Consider the following 20,387-nt stretch of genomic DNA (forward strand, 5'->3'; position numbering starts at 1 on the left):
CTTTTCAGGCTGGCAAACTTGATGCCCACTTAGTGCTGGAGCAGTTGCGCTGCAATGGTGTCTTGGAAGGTATTCGTATCTGCCGGCAGGGATTCCCCAACAGGATTGTCTTCCAGGAGTTCCGTCAGAGGTAGGAATCCGTCAACTTGGTCCTAACTCTGGGTTTACTTGTGGTGTAAGACACATTTGTCTGGACAAAATAATTTGGTGCGTTTCAACCTCCATAACATCCACATCTTTCCACAGATATGAAATTCTTGCTGCAAATGCTATTCCTAAAGGATTCATGGATGGGAAGCAGGCTTGCATACTGATGGTGAGGAAAGCATTTTTGATCCTCTTGATAATTAGGTCTATAGTTCTTATATAAAAGCAGTTGAGAATAAAGACAAATGAGAAGGAATTTTTAATAACCTATATCTCAGCACTGGAGTTAACAAATATCCCTGTTTTCCTCCAGATCAAAGCATTAGAACTTGATCCCAACTTGTACAGAATTGGACAGAGTAAAATCTTCTTCAGAACTGGTGTTCTGGCTCACCTGGAAGAAGAGAGAGACCTGAAGATCACAGACATTATCATTGCCTTCCAGGCTCAGTGCCGAGGCTACCTAGCAAGAAAGTAAGAATATGTACTAACGAGAATGCCTTCTGCAGCCTTTCATTCTCTGTATAACAAACTGAAGATGTTAAGACATTTTATTATTATCTTTGTACTGCATTAGAACCAAACTTGTGTCCAATGAAGGACTCGCTTCCTGCCTGAAAGAGTCTTATTAGTATAATTACAGGGAAGTAATTACATTGTGAGGCTCCTTACACCCTCTGTACAGCAAGTTGTCTGAGGCAATGACCCCTCATTTAAACGTGTTTGTACAAGCGGGAGAAGGGGCATTCAAGCCTACAACTGCAGTCTTGTGCGCTGTTACAAGTAGCACCACTGGCATTTGCAAAACAGAAAATAATTTCTTATAAAGTTTGCACATGAAGCCCTGATCACCTAGTGTGATCTCCATTAATGTGCACAGAACTATTAATAATTCCCTTTTTTCTGCACGCTAAGTGCTAAAGCAAAGAAATGTAAATATAATAGGTTTCAAGAAAGATGATCAATGCAAGTTCCAAGTGCCCATGTACTCTGGAAAAATGTTCAGATCCAGAACTGGACCTATGCTTTGTGGTTTGCACCTAACTATGGCATGCAAACAGCCAAAAACCAAGACTAAATAATATACGAGAAAGCTAAGCTGTTACCACTTTTCCTCTAGAAAGCACAGGCACTGTTTAAGTGACAAAATAATTTGTTCCAGACTTCTCAAATCATGTGGTTAATCAGACTCTCATGCCAGAGTTTCTTTGCTTAATGTGTGCGTCTTGCAGACACCTTTGTATTCTCAGACTGAACCCGTTTGCTTTATGTTTTTAATCACAGAGCCTTTGCCAAGAGACAGCAACAGCTGACTGCAATGAAGGTTATCCAAAGAAATTGTGCTGCTTACCTGAAGCTGAGGAACTGGCAATGGTGGAGACTGTTCACTAAAGTGAGTGACTGCTATCGGTGAATCCCTCCTCAGCTTTCCAAAAGGAATTAAATGCACAAGACACTGCGGCACATCATGTCAGGCACACGCCTTCCTCCAAAGTCCATTGCAGCTGATGGCAAGAGGCTCATCAGCTTCCCAAAATCTTGTGTTAGAGATGCTCTGGATAGGTATATGATGCCATTAACGTTAAAGATAGTTCCAGCTTGAGAAGAAAACAAGCAGAGATTCATAAAAGATTTTGCATGTTTTCAGACTATTTTTAATTGTCAAAAATGACATAAATTCACAGAGATGGATAATGAGAAGACAGAGTAGAACAGAATTTGGTGAACATACAGAGTTATGTATCTATGGGGCACTGCATAGCTCAGGAGCTCTCTAACTGGGACACTAAACATCTTCCAGCTGGGCACTCAAGCAAATTATTTTCCTATTGAAGAGGCCTGGCTCTTTTTTCAAGAACAGCCTTAAGTTTGGATTCAGAAAACTGTTCCTACTTGTGTAGAAAACAACCTCCTCTTGCAACCAGCAACAGGCAGCACCACACACCTGCTGTGCACATCGTGTCCCCATGCAGCACATGTAGCTTTTGCACATCACCAATGGACAAAAACAGGCTTGGAGCCATTCAAAAAGCGGCACTTTTGGAGGCAGAGGTGCTCACAAGGCTCTGAGAATTAACACAGGGTTGGTCAAGAGCAAGACTGCTGAGGTTTACTGGGTTAAAGACTTAAATCCAGCTTGGCTGGACGGGATTTGCGCAGTACCTGAGTGACAGCAGAAGCGCTGCCGTCTGTGCCAGGCAGCCCGGCACCTCAAAATACCACGCTCAGGAACATAAATCATGACCGGAAACATTGTTCAACAACCTTCTTCTTTTCAGGTGAAACCACTGCTGCAAGTCACCCGCCAAGAGGAAGAAATGCAGGCCAAGGATGAAGAACTACAAAAAACCAAGGAAAGACAACAAAAAGCAGAGAGTGAATTGAAGGAGCTGGAACAGAAACACGCACAGGTGATTTCCAGCTCTGAGCCACGGGGAAATGCTAGCCATTCCTTCACCATTTCTAGAAGCAATTACAATAGACGTGTCTTTTTCTATTTGACCCACATTAATGGTCCAGAACCAAAGTTCAGTGCAGACAAACACCCGGTTACTTCAGCAGAGGCCCCATGTTCACACCAGAGCCTGGGGCAGAGCTGCCTGCCAGGGCACTGGGACTGGGGACAACTCACAATCCAGGTCTTAACTTCCTACCTGTTGTATTTGCACAGCTTTGCGAAGAGAAGAACCAACTTCAGGAACAACTTCAGGCCGAAACAGAACTGTATGCTGAAGCGGAGGAGATGAGAGTCCGTTTAGCTGCTAAGAAACAAGAGCTGGAAGAGATTCTGCACGAGATGGAAGCCAGAATTGAGGAAGAGGAGGAGCGCAGCCAGCAGCTGCAAGCAGAAAAGAAAAAGATGCAACAACAAATGCTGGTAAGGAGGCAGAAGTGACAAACACAGACAATAATGTGTACCTCATAGAGGAAAAGTGTAGACTGGCTAACCTCAGCTTGTGTGACAGGGCTTGCTGCACAGCCCTGCTTACAATAGGTGTATGTGCCACTCAAGTCAGAACAATCAATGGATGCTCTTTCCTCCACAGCTCTCCTCTCCTCCATCTCAGTTTTAAATAAGCTTTTTTCTAAAAAATTATTAACAAATCTTTCTAAATCACCAACCATTACAGGTTGTCTAGTTCTTAGTAAAACTAACAAAGCCTACAACATGCCCCGCATACAGTGACAAACATTAAGCTTTTCCTATAATCTAAGCAGACTTTTATTTCCAAAACTCATGTTTTGTGGGTTTCTTTTTCCCCTCAAAGGACCTTGAGGAACAGCTGGAAGAAGAGGAGGCTGCAAGGCAGAAACTGCAGCTTGAAAAAGTAACAGCAGATGGCAAGATAAAGAAAATGGAAGATGATATTCTCATAATGGAAGATCAGAATAACAAGCTCACCAAGGTAAGCATTGGGGGGCTATTTTCTTTCTTCTGCTAGAACACCAGGAATACTCTTGACTATATAGTCTCATGGGTGCACAGATTCACCAGACTATTGGTCCAAACTATTAAACAAGTTTCTGATAATTTTTCCATGCTCATTTAAACAATTCAAAACTGTGTAAAACTAATGGTTTCGAGGTCAGTTGTGGTAACAATACCTTCAAGCAAAATACCCACAGCGGTCAAGCACAATCAGTGGTAGACACATCATCTTGGCCTGAAGCAGAGTAAATAATTCTCTTGGTTTTCAACTAGTTTCAATCAAACTTCACAATTAAAACTGGAAGTAAGCCCATACTCCAGCACTTAGTGACAGGGATGCTCCGCTGAACGGGGCCCTGTACTCACCAGCCACTAGAGTGAGTACAAGATTCTCATAGCAGCAGGTTAGAGAATATGGAATTCGTACACCACTCCTTGGCTCCTCCGTAACACACAAAACCTATCACTGCAACCTCAAGAAATACAGGATAAAAAGACAGTATCTTGGACATTTTTAGTTGGCAAACAGTTGCTTCATGATCACCAATGACAGACACATTTGTTAACAGTGAGGTATTTTATTTTTCTTAAGGAAAGAAAACTCCTTGAGGAAAGAATAAGCGATCTAACAACAAATCTCGCAGAAGAGGAAGAAAAAGCCAAAAATCTTACAAAGCTGAAAAACAAACATGAATCTATGATTTCAGAACTTGAAGGTAACGTGAACAAAAGCGGTTTATGTCAGTTTTTTGCCCTGGCACAAAACAAAACATAATCTGAAGAGAACTTTGCGGGCAACTTTCCAAATTTCTTATGGTGAAACCATTTTGTGTGTGAGAATCACCAAAATCCTAGGATGCACAAACCATAGATAGCTTTTTGAAAGAAATAAAGAAATAAAGAATATATATATATATATAAAAGAGCAGAGAAAATTGGGAAAAAAAATTAATACTTACTCTGGAGAAAGATAAATTATTCTCTGAGGTGGCTAGAGATATGTGATGATGTAAGGTATTGCGTGTTGCTTCAGAAGTGCAATGATTTATAGTTAAATGTATGGCCTCACTGGAGGTCAGCACATGTTTTTGCCCACACTCAAGGTCAGATTAAGGACTCTGTGCACTAACACACTCCCATGACCAAAATCCCGACTTTTTCAGTGCGGCTGAAGAAGGAAGAGAAGAGCAGACAAGAACTGGAGAAAGTGAAGAGGAAGTTGGAAGGGGAGTCGAGTGATTTACACGAGCAAATTGCCGAGCTCCAGGCACAAATTGCAGAGCTGAAGGCGCAACTGGCCAAGAAGGAGGAAGAGCTGCAGGCTGCTCTGGCCAGGTATTCCCTCCTGAATCTGTGCACGGGCTAAAAACCCAGGCTGGAACATGTGTTAGAGTCAGGTTATGGTTGGACTCGATGATCTTAAGGGTCTTTTCCAACCAAAATGATACTACGATCCTGAGTGCGTCTGCCCTTCCCAGTCACTGAGATTCTGCAGCCATGGATCTCATCTCTCCGTTACATCCTCCCTGCGTGCTTTCCTCATTTTCCAAATTTGAGAAAAGTTATACTGGTTTTTGCCCATAGACACATAATCTTACCTCCAGATATCAATGTGAACTCCGCTTCCCAGTAGCACTGGCAGTGCTTTCAAGTGAAGAATGAAGTGTGACAACAGACTTCATAGGCAAAAGGCAGAAATTATTTCAGAGTCTGACATTGATCCATTCAGAGTCTGAGTGGATTTTCTGTATATATTCAGTGATAAAGTACAGCTGCTAGATCTGTTTCGTATCAGTCCTCCCTCTTTCTTTAGTGCTTTTCTTGCACAGATCCTAGAAACTTTTGTTCTCTCTATACCAATTTCCCCAAAGTGAAATGATTATTTTTTTTAACGTATCAGATGAAATACTCTCTTTTTAGGCTTGAAGATGAAACTAGTCAGAAGAACAATGCCCTCAAGAAGATCCGTGAATTGGAAGCTCACATCTCTGATCTCCAGGAAGACTTGGAGTCTGAGAGAGCTGCAAGAAACAAAGCAGAAAAACAAAAGAGAGACCTAGGTGAAGAGCTCGAGGCTCTGAAGACAGAGCTGGAGGATACTCTGGATACCACAGCCACCCAGCAGGAGCTCAGGTATGGAGACGTAGCACACAGGCCAAAAATTGATGTCACCAAGCTCAGTACAATGCTGTCTAGTGTTATAAATGTGCAGTAGTGCTGTTTTCGCAGTGACTGGAACACCCTTCTCTGCTTCTGCTCCATTTCTGTGTGTTCCCTTCCAGAGCAAAGCGTGAACAGGAGGTCACAGTGCTGAAGAGAGCTCTGGAGGAGGAGACTCGCACTCATGAAGCCCAGGTCCAGGAGATGAGGCAAAAGCACACTCAGGCTGTGGAAGAGCTAACAGAGCAGCTGGAGCAATTCAAACGGGTAAACAGAAATCCCTTTGATTGGAAACTATCCACCAGACAACACGGCTTCATTTTATAGACCATCTTTCTCCTCTTCATGCTCGTAGGCTAAAGCAAACTTGGATAAGACCAAACAGACACTGGAGAAAGAAAACTCTGATCTGGCTAATGAAGTCAGGAGCCTGAGCCAGGCCAAACAAGATGTGGAGCACAAAAAGAAGAAGCTGGAAGTGCAGCTGCAGGAGTTACAGTCCAAATACACAGATGGGGAGCGTATTCGGACAGAACTCAATGAAAAAGTTCATAAGTTACAGGTAGGAAGGAGCTTGACTTTTTGCTGTGTCACCTCAGGCTTGAGGAGCCAGGTTAAACTGTTCTGTAAGGGTAAATCGAGAGGAACCCTGGCCCTGTCAGCTTCAGCTGAAATGCCCGTTTTTTGGTCATCTGTAGTGCTCCTACCTCAAACTCCTACTTTGGTTACCACACAATTCAACAATTACAACCACTCTGTCTCACAGAAACAAGAGCTCTTAGTCTCATTGTCCCTCTGTACACATTGCAGTCAGTGATGCCGTAATGCCACCGCTGGTTCAGTCATTGTGCTGCACCTTTTACAGAGGTTTTTTTCTGTTAATTCATTTTTGGATAGTGGGGAACATTGATAGGAAAGTGGCTTCTGGAAATGGATTAGATAGCTATTGAACACACAAGGTGCTTAGAAAAATAACAACAAAATGAGAACGCTTACTCATCTATGAGTTAGGGTCTAATAAGAAATAACTAAAGATAATTTAAAACAGTTCTCTGGTAGATGTTCAATATCCAACAATACTAATCAAGATTACTGTTACAACTTCATTCATAGCAGCAGTGAGCTTTCCTTTATTATTTTAAGTTAGCGGATAAATAAGGAAATACAATAAAAATGCATCCATTTCTGTCAAACTTGGGAAAAGGAAGCAAAACCCACAGAAATCCCTGTTCTCCTTTGCAATTCATTGAAAAGAATATACCAGTATTGCCTTATAAATATGAGTAGGTTTTGTTATATAATCAAAAAATACTAAGGTAGACAAAAATGGCTTTAGACCTTGGTGGTCTTAATACGACCAGTCACAAAGACGACACGTGCAGACGCTGTAGAGTTTGTGTGTAGGATTTTGTTCCACAAGACTTAAATCCCACATACAGTCCAGAAAAATTGTGGCAAAATCGTGAATTAAGCTAGAAACACTGCTGGTGCTTAAGGTGACCCAGAAGCATAGGAGAAGATTCACATCCTGTTCAGTGTTAAGATTTCAATCTAAAGCAAACTAAAGTTTGGGGGAAGATTTTGAAGTTGTGCAAAATAACCGAGTTTATTCACTGTGGTGTCTCACAGGTTGAAGTTGAAAACGTTACTGGTTTGCTCAATGAAGCGGAAAGCAAGACAATCAAATTGACCAAAGACGTTGCAACCTTAGGATCTCAGCTACAAGATACACAGGTAAATTTTCATGCAGTAACAGCTCATCTATGATATTTATGAATGCACTATAAAAAGACCTGAGCTAATGACTGTATTGCTGATTGATGTGGTGACTGCAGGAGCTGCTTCAGGAAGAAACACGGCAGAAGCTCAATGTGTCTACCAAGCTTCGGCAGTTGGAGGATGAGAAGAACAGCTTGCAGGAGCAGTTGGATGAAGAAGTAGAAGCAAAACAAAATCTGGAGAGACACATTTCAACACTGACAATACAGGTATCAGTGCCACAGCTAAATCACCAGCTCCATCACTCAGTTTTGTCAGTAATGCCAGAGATTTCAGATCTGTAGAACCATCCTGGCACAGCATGTGGACCCAGACATTCAGGGAACCAGTGCTGGTGGCCCAGATGGCATCAGTGAAGCTCCACAATGGAGCCAGCAGTCTCCCTTTCTTTAAATCACCATCTCTAGGATGGGTATGAATGCAAGGTGGCTCCCAAGACAGCCTTGCACACTAGGCCTGTATGTCCATACTGGGTCTGCCTCATTTTCTGAAGGCTGGGTGATGGGTAACCAGTTACTAGCTTCACATGGGTCAAATTAGGTAAGACTTCTGGGTCTTGGCTGTCTCCTGGCCATCTTCTCTGCCCAGCTTGTTGTCACTGCTATAAAGATTTGTCCTCTGTATTCAAATTTCAGCTCTCTGACTCCAAGAAGAAGCTACAGGAATTTACCAGCACAATAGAAGTCATGGAAGAAGGCAAAAAGAAACTTCAGAAGGAAATTGAAAGTCTCACACAACAGTTTGAGGAAAAGGCTGCTTCTTACGACAAACTGGAAAAAACCAAGAACAGGCTCCAGCAGGAGCTGGATGACCTGGTGGTGGACTTGGACAACCAGCGTCAGCTGGTCTCCAACCTGGAGAAGAAACAGAAGAAGTTTGATCAGGTATGGACTTAAGATTCTCCCTTGCTGTGTTATCACCTAACTGCTCCAGAACTCAAAGAGACTGCACCGCTTCAGTGAAAGATAAAGCAGGCACAAAAGATAAACTAAGATTTAATTCGAGATATACTGGTTAATTTTGTGTTTATACACACCTACCAAAACCACAGAGATTTTACTCTGCCATTAACAGCTGACAAGACAGTTGCAACAGGAAAACCCTGTTATCAATGACTTTCTGCATTAACACTATCTTTCCACAGATGCTAGCTGAGGAGAAAAACATCTCTTCCAAATACGCAGATGAAAGGGACAGAGCAGAAGCTGAAGCTAGAGAAAAGGAGACAAAGGCTTTGTCGCTGGCCCGAGCACTTGAAGAGGCTTTGGAAGCCAAAGAAGAACTGGAGAGAATGAACAAAATGTTGAAAGCTGAAATGGAAGATCTTGTCAGCTCCAAAGATGATGTTGGCAAGAACGTAAGTTTTGGGCTTCGAACAATTTCCACAAAAATAACTTAAAATAGCAGCTAACAAACAGATCATTGTTTTCAGTGTGGGAAATTCTCTGCAGCACACAAAGCCATCCAGTGAGATCAGACATTTCATGCAGAATTCAAAGTTTATTCCATTTGGGCTCAAACTTTCAAGAGACTTGGCAAAATAACTGAAAGCCGTCTTTATTTTTAACATAACTTCAGGCATGAAGAAAATTCTTATTCATTTCTAATACTGAAAAAAACATTAAAGAGATTCTAAGTAATTTACTAGTTTATTAAGCAGCTTTGAAGTTGAAAATTCTGCAAATCTGATTTTATTAGTTGTGTTTGACTTTGCCACCAACCTAACATTCACTTGTGTAGCTGCAGCAAATTCCCACTGATACATTGCCAATCACTTATTTTATTACAGTGATATGATAATGTTCCTTCTAATACTAAATGAATTATGATACTTGACTAGATTAAAATCGAAAGTTTGTGACAAAGAGAATCTCAGCTTATTTTAAGACAGGTTGGCAAAGTGTGCAAAAAAAACGCTAATTTACCACTTTCATTGCAAATTAGTTCACTCATTGTCCACAGCTGATATTCTGAAATGTGGCCCATACTGCAGGTAGACTGTGTTTAACGAGAATGACTCTTATTTCTTCTAACAAGTCTATTAAATTCTCATTGCTTGAAAGGTCCACGAATTGGAAAAATCCAAACGGACCCTGGAACAGCAAGTAGAAGAGATGAAGACCCAATTAGAAGAGCTAGAGGATGAGCTCCAGGCTGCGGAAGACGCCAAGCTCAGGCTGGAGGTTAACATGCAGGCCATGAAAGTCCAGTTTGAAAGAGATTTACAGGCCAGAGATGAACAGAACGAGGAGAAGAAAAGACAACTCCTTAAACAGGTACCATTCCCTATTTTTGCCTTTGCAAACACCTAACAACACCAAGTGAAAGACCCCAGCCTCATGCCATTATTAAAAGTACCTTACTATAATGAGAAGAAAACATTATATTGCCTTGCACTTGGCAAATAAATGAGTAGGTTATTGTATTAAAAAAGGCTCAAAACAGCATAACAGGTTTTTTTTTCCCCATTTCAGTAGCAGGTGCACAATTGCTGAGAGATGTAGAAATTTAACACTATAACCAATATAGTACAAAACATGAGTTGTTATTTCTGCCACAGAAGGACGTTGCCTATATTCTCAGTGCAAGTTTAAAACAACAGAGTCTAATAGATCTGCCTTCTCAAGGTGCACTGAATGGCTCCAAAAGCACTGGAAATGACAGCTGACGGGACACAGCCTGTTTGCACAGCACAGCTGCTGCCAGCATCATTTGCAATACACAGATTTCCATGACTACAGAACCCGAATTGTTGACACCTTTCAAGAATCTTAAAATAGATTTCCATTTTGTCCAACAATTGAGCTGCTAGGGAAATCACAATTAATACATATATGGGGCTGTAGCCATTATTCAGACACACATGGAGTGTTTAAGAGTGCTCAAGGACCTTCCTAAACTTCATTTGCTTTCTTTAATGATCAGCTCCACGAACATGAAACGGAACTGGAAGACGAGCGGAAGCAACGTGCCCTGGCAGCTGCAGCCAAAAAGAAGCTGGAGATGGATGTTAAGGATCTAGAAAGCCAAGTGGATTCCGCTAACAAAGGTCGTGAAGAAGCCATCAAACAACTTCGCAAATTACAGGTATATAACCCAACAAAAAATATATATATGTATATATATATAATTCTCACTACTGACTTTCATACAGTTACAATATGAAAGTTGTTGACATCTGTGGACTTGATGCCTTTTACAGATGATGGGTTAAAGAGAGAGTTTTCATGAGACTCCCAGATTCAAGTTTGTGTAGTGTAATGCTCTGTTTGAACAACAACAGAAAACTGCACACAGCAAACCACAAAAATCTTAAATTTCATCATTGCAGAGAGATTCAAAAATTCTCTGGTCAACACTTATCTGCTCTTGACTTACCCACATGAAGGAAAATGTAGATTCCCATGTAAAGAAAGAAGAACAGGATAAAATTCTATTACAGGGCTTCAATTATTAAGACTGCACATGCACTGAAATATTCAGAGGAAATAAAGACAATAAGCATTACAAAAGCCACAGTGTGCAAGTGGAAGCGTTGCTCTTCTTGGGGTAGCATTTCAGACCTGTCCAACATGTGCTAGCTCATCTCTCCAGAAAATAACTTAAGCAGGCATCATAACTATGTAAATGTGCATTTGTTCTATTCTGTCCAAATTTCTTTCTACTGAAATTGTAATAAAGTCAGACAAAAATAAATCTCTGTTACTCTTTCCAACAAGGCTCAGATGAAGGACTACCAACGAGAGCTGGATGATGCACGGGCTGCCAGAGAAGAAATATTTGCCACAGCCAGAGAAAATGAGAAGAAAGCAAAGGGCCTGGAAGCAGAACTCATCCAGCTTCAAGAGGTAAAGTGGGAACTTAGAGCAGTATGAAGCAGACCACACAGGACCTTCAGTAGCAAACCAGAACTGCAGTGAAATAATAGAATAGCTATCAGGGACAGAAAGCTATAAGCAGCACTTGTGACAAGCTCCACGTGCTCACTAAAGTTGTTGGATCTACATCGGCGCACAGCCAGATTAATCTGAATAAATTCACCTTGGAGGAAGGCACAGTTCACCAGGCTTAACAGCAAATAAACTGTATGATCCAACACAAAGCGTTTGCAATAGCTATAAATTCCTGAAGTCTTGTTAGTGCTATTATTCCTACGTGTATTAAATGGCAATCTTGTGACTAAAACCAATAAAATAGAAACAAGCTGACAGCTGCATAAAGTACATTTCATAGTGCTTCTGTAGGATTTACAATATGACATCTTATACCAGCTTTAGAAAATTACTAATCCTGCATATCATGCTATAACTGTCTGAACACTTACTTGCTCATTTCTTTACTATGCTGCCTTTTCCTCTTCTCCTAGGATCTGGCTGCTGCAGAGAGAGCTCGCAAACAAGCGGATCTGGAGAAAGAAGAGATGGCAGAGGCACTGGCAAGCGCTACTTCTGGAAGGTAGAAATAGTCTGGATTACTCACAAGGCTGTAAATATGCTGCTGAATGCTGCATACGTTCCTCTCCCAATAGCCATCTGGTCTCGATGACATAAGATGCACACACATATGACTAGTCTCATTGAAATATCTAGTTCTCTTTTCTTTATAAGTTATTGACAGTTGATAATAGTTTCAAACACATTCAAGTGGTCACAGCCATAACAACACCCTTACTAAATTCAAACTTACAGGACAAGCCTTCAGGATGAGAAACGGCGCCTGGAGGCAAGAATTGCCCAGCTGGAGGAAGAGCTAGAAGAGGAGCAAAGCAACATAGATGCAATGGGTGATCGCATGAGGAAAGCGGTGCAGCAGGTAGAGCACCTTTCAGTACCTGTCATGCTCTGTTTGTAGCAGCCAAAGCTGCTCGTGGTTCTGAACAAATATTTGAAGAACTGTCGCCTGTCATTTCTCAGAAAGCATGCCAACACTCCTGACGGTGTCCATATTCTCCCCCTTGCAGGCAGAGCAGCTGAACAATGAGCTGGCAACAGAGCGTGCAGCCGCACAGAAGAACGAAAATGCTCGGCAGCAACTGGAGAGGCAGAACAAGGAGCTGAAGAGTAAACTGCAGGAGATGGAGGGAGCTGTGAAGAACAAATTCAAAGCTACCATTGCTGCTCTGGAGGCCAAAATTGCTTCTCTTGAAGAGCAATTGGAACAGGAAGCCAGGTAGGGGGTTCCCAGAGGGCACAGCTCTTCCATTTATTGTTCCAGTTAACGAGACAGAAAGCAAATGAAGGCATACTGGATTTGTGTAATCCAGCTCTCAGTGCCATTAAGGCTTGGTAAACTCTCCTTTACTTAACATTTCTTAGACATATGGCCAGTAATGAGTTGTTACATGCTCTGATTCAGAACAAGTTTATTGCTGAAAAGTTTTGCTGGTATCAAGGGCAAGGACCTGCTCCCCCGCACTTCAGAGTAATGGCCCTAGACCCTGCCAGGGAAACCGCCAGAACACATTGTGCCATTCGTAGGATTATTGCTTGAGGAAATCACCTTGTGTTTCAGAACAGATCTCCTGGAGCACCCCTAGCGTGCAGCAAACACACAATTGTTTTGATCAGAAGAACATGACCTTTCAGTTTTGCTTAGAATTCATCTGTTAAACTCAGTAAGGCCTTTAACACATGGGTCCTTGGTGCCCGTTTCACACACCATGCCTGAGGCAGGTGAGGACCACAGGCCTTCCACACCACCAAATGCTGCGCTGTCCTTTGCAGAGAGAAGCAGGCTGCAGCCAAGACGTTGCGCCAGAAGGACAAGAAGCTGAAGGACGCACTGCTACAGGTGGAGGATGAGAGAAAGCAAGCGGAGCAGTACAAAGACCAGGTATCGGGCTGCGCCAGGAGGGTTTCGGTCTGTGGCACAGGCACCTTCAGGTTTTACCCTAAGGGAGATTCAACGTTCTGCCTCAAAGAAATAGCCCTCTAGAAAGCAGACTGTCTGCCTGGATATCTACACAGCCCTTTGCTAAGAGACAGAACAGTGCCAAAGCACCAGTCTATGTCAGTCGGCCAGCTGCAACAGCCTGATGCACAGTCCTATATAGGACTGTGCACAACATCCTTATTGGTATATAAATAGAGATGACAAACACGTTTTATTTTATCATTTTAGCTTTACCTCATGCACACCAGCCTGTAAGCCAGAAAAGCAGGGATGTAGGACCGTGAAGCAAAAGAAACAACAAGGCGGTGTCTGAATACATTAACTATCAGCAAAATGAACTCCCACAAAGCAAAGTTACTTTTACATTTTTTAGATTTTAAGCTTCTACCTTTGATTCAGGTCATGTTTCAGGAAAACTCTCAAGAGAAGTAGAAAAGTAAAATAAAGAACATGAAGCTATTAGATCTGTTTTGAATTAAAGCATTACTCTAAAATTTCCCTTTAGGCCGAGAAGGGCAACCTACGACTCAAGCAACTGAAAAGGCAGCTGGAGGAGGCTGAGGAAGAGTCTCAGCGGATCAACGCCAACCGCAGGAAGCTGCAGAGAGAGCTGGATGAAGCTACCGAGAGTAACGAAGCGCTGGGCCGGGAGGTCACAGCACTGAAGAGCAAGCTCAGGTAGAGTGCCCTGGTTTGGGACAACCATTCCCACTCACTGACAGCCTGGAAATTTGGCACAAAACTTGAGAAATTAAAAAAAAAAATGTCCAAGTAAAGAACAGACACTGATAATGCTGCAAAGTTACTCACTCCTTATATGAGCTTGGCAGATACAACAACAGGCCAAAGTCAGTAGGTGAGAAGCGTTTTGTAGACCACAGCAGTCTCAGGATTTCAGCTGTGAGGTGAACTGTGATAACATGGCACAGGCCTTACTCTTTTTCTAATCAAAACTTCTGTTGGCTTAAACAGGAACAGAATTAGGCTTGGTGGCTTTTGAAAACACTGTTTATATGATGGCTGTATCTATTTGTACAGAAGCAGTCACAAAAGGGTAGAAATGCTTGTGCTTTTCACACTTCCACACACTCAAAACTCACACACAATGACTGTAAACAGTCTTAGGCAACATCATAGGTAGCAAAAGGCAAAGCACATTATATGACTTTTATCCAAAAGTCTCCTTGGACTTCACCACAAAGGGATTCAGTATCATGAGACCAAGGAAAAGATCAAAATGTCCCTTTGTGCTTTCTTGTTAAAGCTGACTGGGAAAGAGATCAAGCTGTGATCAGTCACTACACACTTCAGCTCTCCTGCACACACTGCATTTGGAAACACCAGCTCACTGAAACAAGGAGGTTGAATTGAATTATAAGGAAATGCACCGTACAACTTTGCTTCCTACCTAAAACCATTTCAGATGAAAGTAAAGCACCTGCCTGGTTGTGTTCTTGAAGCGTGTGTTTTGCCAGTGTGTTTACCAGTAACGTGCACGAACCTTCCAATGGGGATGTACTCCATAGTGAGGAATGAAGGACGCGGTGGCCTCTTCCATCAGCACCAGCTTGGCTGCCGTGTGCTCCTGCCTGCTTTACCAAGCAGTGGCTGTGTCCAGCCCTTTGCACATAGAATAGCATAAGGCTCATTTTTTGTTTTATCTAAATGTAATGTAATTGGCTGTAATGTACTTGGTTTAATTATTTAAAAGTAATCTACCTACCCCTGATCATGACAATGTGCTTAGTATAACTGCCCGGGACTCTCTATCTCTGTTTCAGAGGGACACAGGAACCTTCGCATGACTAAGCAGGTACCATGCCTTCAACTTTGCAGCTCGCTTGTGCTGTACAAATTTCTATTTTCTTTGGTCCAAGTAAAAATTATGTGAGGTTTCTGCAAACTGTGAAGGCTTGGATATCTTGGCATTAATCTGTTTTATCAAAAGAGACAAATATTACAATAATCTAGCTACCATCAGCTGTCCAGTGATACGTCTTTCTTACAAGTAGGTTACGTACTGATGTAGACTTACCGATTCTCACAAGGTCTACCAACAGAGTACCTAATAAAGTACTCTGACTTTTTCTGCATGAATATTGTCTCTTTTTACACCTCATCTTCGTGCACAGACACAAAGATCAATTTTTTTTTTCAAATGAAATACACCATTGATTAGTAAAATTGATTAAAAGGACTAATGAAGTGTCACAGCATGCCATTAGAATTTCACAGTATTTTTAATGCATATTGTAAACCTGACCCTAAGGTAAGATCCCATCTAACTCACCTGAGATTCAGGAATATCTTATTTGCATGTGATTTATCACACTTAGATCACACAATCACAGACAAAAGCTAAAATCTTACCTTTCATTACCCCACACTCTGTGCCTGTATTGCTTACAAGGAGCTATTACTTCGGCTTTTAGAGCAAATGTTACTGTTATTAAAACACAGAGCACAGCCACAGAAATTAATATTGACACTGTCACCTAGCACAAGCATTATACTGTATCACATTGTCTGGAGATAGGAATTAAAAAAACCCCCACAATTAAAGAGCTACTGCCTTGTAATATTTGTGTATCTTCTATTTTACATACGCTGGATTTTGGTGCGAACACACAAATATTTAAAGATGGTGTCTTGTCCTTGCATATGCCTTTTAGTCAGCCTAGTATTTCCCATGGGACTGTTATTCAAGCACTTGTTCAAAGGTAGATCAAACACAGAGATGCTAAGCAAACACTAACACTTAGGGCTTGTCTCAACTACATGCATTATTCTAAGGTGCTAATGCAAATGACCACATGGATATTATCAAATCCATAAACCCGTTTAAGAGGTACAGATATAAACAGAAAGTGTTTATCCGCAGGGCCTATATGAGTTTATCAAGTATTAAGTTTATGCATGTTGCAACAGTTGATGTTAGTAAGTGGTTAGTGCGTGACAGAGTTCACTCCTCTGTAGCCAAAACTGTCCTGCACAGTTTGGTTGGGCTCTGGCTGTTACTCCCCGCCAGCCTCATGTTCTCTTATAGCACTTCAATGAATTACTGCAGCATAAAGAGTTACGGGAGAAGGGACTCAGGAGTGAGAGTCCAGAAAGCACGAGTCCAAGGGGGTGAAGAGCAATTCCTGATGAAGATCGAGATCTTTCTTGACAAGAAGTGATGAATTTACTGACCTAACTTTCATGTTACACAGCAATAACAAATATATTAGGCTGGAGATTAGAAAGCAATTCTGTGCAGAGAGAGTGGTCAGCATTGGAATGGCTGCCCAGGGAGGTGCTGGACTCACTGGCCCTGGAGGTTTGTAAACTGAGATTGGCCATGGCACTGAGTGCCATGATCTGGTCAATGGACTGGAGTTGGACCAAGGGTTGGACTGGATGAGCTCTGAGGTCTTTTCCAACCCAGTCCATTCTGTGATTCTGTGATCTGCTAGCACAAAACAGCAGACAGTGCTGTTAAGACTCTGCCAAGCACGCGCCAGGGTAGCAATGACATATCCTTGTATTCAACACATGCTATTGGCACCAGAACAAGGGTTTACTAACTGCAGAGCTGAAATGAAGCTTTATTATCCAGCTAATTGCACACGCACACGAAACTTTAAGGGCAGAAGTGTGGAAAACAGACTACATCACATTTCCACCTTGGAAACACAAATTTGTGCCCCTGAAATAAGTTAGTCCAGCCAATGTTCCTACCCACTTCCCTCCTGTGGAAGATTGAGCTTTGGATTTAAACAGCTCCTTCAGAAAGGACAAAATCAGCTTAGTCTTTCGCAAGGACAAGACAAGCCTTTAAATATTTACGCATGATTGCTGTACTTAAAAGTGCATAGTCGGATGTATTTAACATCAAATTAGTAATTTTGGCACAACGTTCAGTGATCATGTATTTGTTCTGTTGCTTATGTCTATGGTCTCAAGCCTTTACAAAGGTTTGCTTAACGAGGGGCAAGTGAGAGGCCATGTTACAAAACTTAAGGGTTTTGTAGCTCAGACACAATGGAGGCCAAGAAGAGACAGATGTGTCTTCTCACTTGCTTGCACCTCCCCAAAAATTAACTTTGAGGACCAAAGTGTCCCTGACTGGGGCTGTGGCTGGGAAATACATGGGGATGGGAGGGAGATGTTGCAGTCCCCACAGGGGAAAACAGCGAAATAAAGAGTAGGGAGGGTTGCGGCAGATAAGACCGTTTAGCAGAGAACTTTAAGCACAAGAACAGGAATCTCACCCCAGTTCCAAACAACCGGGAGCCTCAATCTGCCCACAAAGCACTACAGAACAGAAGGTTGTACGAGAGGCTCACAGCTCTTGGCTATTCTGCATTTAAAAACCACAGCCCCACAGGTACTCTCTGCTTCTTTGTGAGGATGGCAAGTGACCTAACAACTGATTTTATTACTTTCTCTCTCTTCCTGCAGGAGGGGGAACGAGCCAGCGTCTTTTACCGCGCCCCGTAGATCTGGAGGCAGAAGAGTAATTGAGAACGCAACAGAAGGAGGTGATGAAGAAATGGATGCAAGAGATGGAGATTTCAATGGAACAAAAGCCAGTGAATAAACACGCTTAAAAAAATTGCACTGCAGCAAGGGGAGGGAGGACGGTATTTAGCACTGTATAAGTCTATTCTTAGTGTCAAGGTCACATACATCCACTCCTCTGACAATGATAAAAGCACAACTGCCTTGTCTCCAACATATAGACTGACGTTAAAACTACTCCAATACTTATTTTACCATGGAGTGTATCTGAAAAGGTGGGTGGTTTTGAATACTCAGAGTAATTCACTTTGAGAATCTTCCAGAAAGTGAGTTCTAGTAGCTCAGATTATTTAAATCCCAGTGAACTGTAGTTTACACAGGATTTGTGAGACTGTTACAGGAGAAAAAAAAAAAAAAAAAAAGGCATTGGTCAGTTAATCTTTTTCTTAAACTTTCATTTTGTCTTGAGTATTCGATTAATATAGGTTTTTTTGTCTGGTTATTACACCCCTGATGCACCATTCACAAAGTGGAAATGCCTTTTTAATCACTTACAGAAAAATTAAAAAATCATTTGTTCAAATTAAGTCAACTGTTACAGTTTTATATGCACCATGGATGTGCTTACACACCAATAAAAGGCTATAAAAACTACTCCAGTATTCTGTGTACAGGTGTCACTTGGGTGCAATATCACATGCTCGAAGGGAATGGGGGACACAGAAGAGCTGCTTTACAACTCAAATACCTTTTAGAAAAGGTTGTCCTGTAATCGTGAGAACAAAAACCTGATTTTCTCCTAAGCAATTGCTTTTGAAGGAGCAACAAAGTACATACATGGAGCTGAACAAAGTACTTGGGCCAGGTTTGGTTACCTCAGGGATGCACGGTGGTCACTGAGGTGCCCCAGGATGTCCCCAAGGGCTGAGAGCTGTGACACAGGCGCTGCAGGACACGTGCAGCACCTGGGAAGCAGGTAGGGCCCTGAGCATCTGTCTGTGTGCACTGATATTTCCAACTAAAGCCTTTAAAGTAGGCTGAAAACAATGAGAAACAGCCGCCCACACTGAACACAGTGATCCAAGCCAAGCTGTTCTGCAGCAGGGAATCAGCACGCAGACGCTTTATATTTGTGGAGCGCTCCAGCAGGACCGCAGCTCACCCCTGCGAGCTACCAGGACCAATCCATGCAGCTCCAGCACTCTCAGACAGCAGCTCTGTGCTCACACTGGGGCAGCAGAGAGCCACACACAGCAAAGCCAGGGCTAAAATGACTCTACATGGAGTGCACAGACCTTACTCCATGTCTTAGACTGTACAGCAAGTGAACCTTAAGCAGTGTGACTACCGGGAGAGCAAGTCATGCAAAAACATCCAGCCTGACAGCTAATGCAATCGTCTTCTAAATCTGAGCATTGTTCCAGAAGGCACAGAGATCGTGAACTGGAGATTCAGACTTTTCAGATATTTAACTAGCAGAATCGGGGACCAAATCTCTGCCCATGGAAGATTAAAGGAAGAGCTTCAATAAGAATTAAAATGAAAAGCTGCGGGAAGGAGGGGGTGGGGGGCAGTAAGAGCTGTCAGGTGAGACCTTTTCATTGCTTGATCGTCTGAGCAGCCCGGCTCTGCTCAGAGCTGGATGTTAAACAGGCGGCGTGTGGGAACCAGGAGACCGAGGAGTCAGACTTCATATAGAACAGTCTAAGCACCAACACTTGGAGCAGAATCAGCAAACTGAACCTGGGGTCTTTCTAAAAGGAATTCATCTGGAAAATTTGCATGCACAATGCTAGAGGTGGGTTGGATGGCTAGAGCACTGCCCTATCACTTCAGAAACTCAGGTTCCAGTCCCTGTTCTGCAAAGCTTGTGACAAAATACGGAGTCAGAGTTCCTTTAGTAACACCACAGAAAGCATCTTTACACAACAGTGGCCAAACTAAAGCTCCTCTCCCAAAAAAAGTTCCTCTGTACCATTACAGGGGTGACTCTTCTAGACTAAATTATTTTGACAGTTCCCAACAGCATATCCACCCCGGTCTGATTATATCTGTAGTTACATTAATTATCTCAATGCTGTGTCTCAACCTGACTGCAGACCACCTTGCTCACCAAGCAGGCAAACTATGGCAGGGTAAGGAAAATACGACTTGTTCTTGACTGGTCCCTCCAGGCTGACTGTCCACTGAACCACAGTCCATGTGCCAGTACAAGTAACGAAGCAGCCCATGCACTTCTGCTCCTCCTAAGAAAAGTGCCAACTTCCCGTGTGAGAGAACAAGAATCACGTTAAAACAGCCAGAGCTCAAGATTTTAAGAGAGCAGCACCAATGCTAAGCACTGTAAATCCCAGAGGCACCTTTAGCTATTGCAAGGTTTACATTCCTTAGGTAGGAAACCATGAGGAGCAAGAGATGTAGGAAAATCTTTGCATGTGATACAGCAAAACAAACCATGTCTCTTTCAGCTTCATTG

The 20,387-nt window shown here is 42.4% G+C and overlaps 1 protein-coding gene across 4 annotated transcripts in view; it reads left to right on the forward strand.

The window, feature by feature from the left end:
• The window catches only part of MYH11 (myosin heavy chain 11), a 57,131-nt gene extending 38,566 nt beyond the window's left edge, over positions 1 to 18,565 (forward strand). For 3 of the 4 annotated variants that reach the window (XM_065850553.2, XM_065850555.2, XM_065850554.2), the window contains 25 exons: positions 9 to 130; positions 247 to 316; positions 461 to 621; positions 1,432 to 1,540; positions 2,427 to 2,558; positions 2,819 to 3,025; positions 3,417 to 3,554; positions 4,170 to 4,293; positions 4,741 to 4,912; positions 5,498 to 5,710; positions 5,860 to 6,004; positions 6,093 to 6,299; positions 7,367 to 7,471; positions 7,573 to 7,725; positions 8,152 to 8,400; positions 8,661 to 8,873; positions 9,580 to 9,792; positions 10,442 to 10,603; positions 11,236 to 11,364; positions 11,883 to 11,971; positions 12,205 to 12,328; positions 12,477 to 12,685; positions 13,240 to 13,348; positions 13,914 to 14,086; positions 17,852 to 18,565. In XM_065850553.2, the coding sequence (XP_065706625.1) occupies positions 9 to 130; positions 247 to 316; positions 461 to 621; positions 1,432 to 1,540; positions 2,427 to 2,558; positions 2,819 to 3,025; positions 3,417 to 3,554; positions 4,170 to 4,293; positions 4,741 to 4,912; positions 5,498 to 5,710; positions 5,860 to 6,004; positions 6,093 to 6,299; positions 7,367 to 7,471; positions 7,573 to 7,725; positions 8,152 to 8,400; positions 8,661 to 8,873; positions 9,580 to 9,792; positions 10,442 to 10,603; positions 11,236 to 11,364; positions 11,883 to 11,971; positions 12,205 to 12,328; positions 12,477 to 12,685; positions 13,240 to 13,348; positions 13,914 to 14,086; positions 17,852 to 17,990 (3,867 nt within the window). In that variant the 3' untranslated portion in view covers positions 17,991 to 18,565. Of the gene's footprint in view, positions 1 to 8; positions 131 to 246; positions 317 to 460; positions 622 to 1,431; positions 1,541 to 2,426; positions 2,559 to 2,818; positions 3,026 to 3,416; positions 3,555 to 4,169; positions 4,294 to 4,740; positions 4,913 to 5,497; positions 5,711 to 5,859; positions 6,005 to 6,092; positions 6,300 to 7,366; positions 7,472 to 7,572; positions 7,726 to 8,151; positions 8,401 to 8,660; positions 8,874 to 9,579; positions 9,793 to 10,441; positions 10,604 to 11,235; positions 11,365 to 11,882; positions 11,972 to 12,204; positions 12,329 to 12,476; positions 12,686 to 13,239; positions 13,349 to 13,913; positions 14,087 to 15,189; positions 15,222 to 17,851 lie in introns of all 4 variants that reach the window. The other variant, XM_065850556.2, reaches the window with a different exon arrangement.
• Positions 18,566 to 20,387: the final 1,822 nt, after the last annotated feature.

This window comes from Patagioenas fasciata, chromosome 15 (genome assembly GCF_037038585.1).
Source record: "Patagioenas fasciata isolate bPatFas1 chromosome 15, bPatFas1.hap1, whole genome shotgun sequence".
In the NCBI taxonomy this organism is placed as follows: Eukaryota; Metazoa; Chordata; class Aves; order Columbiformes; family Columbidae; genus Patagioenas; species Patagioenas fasciata.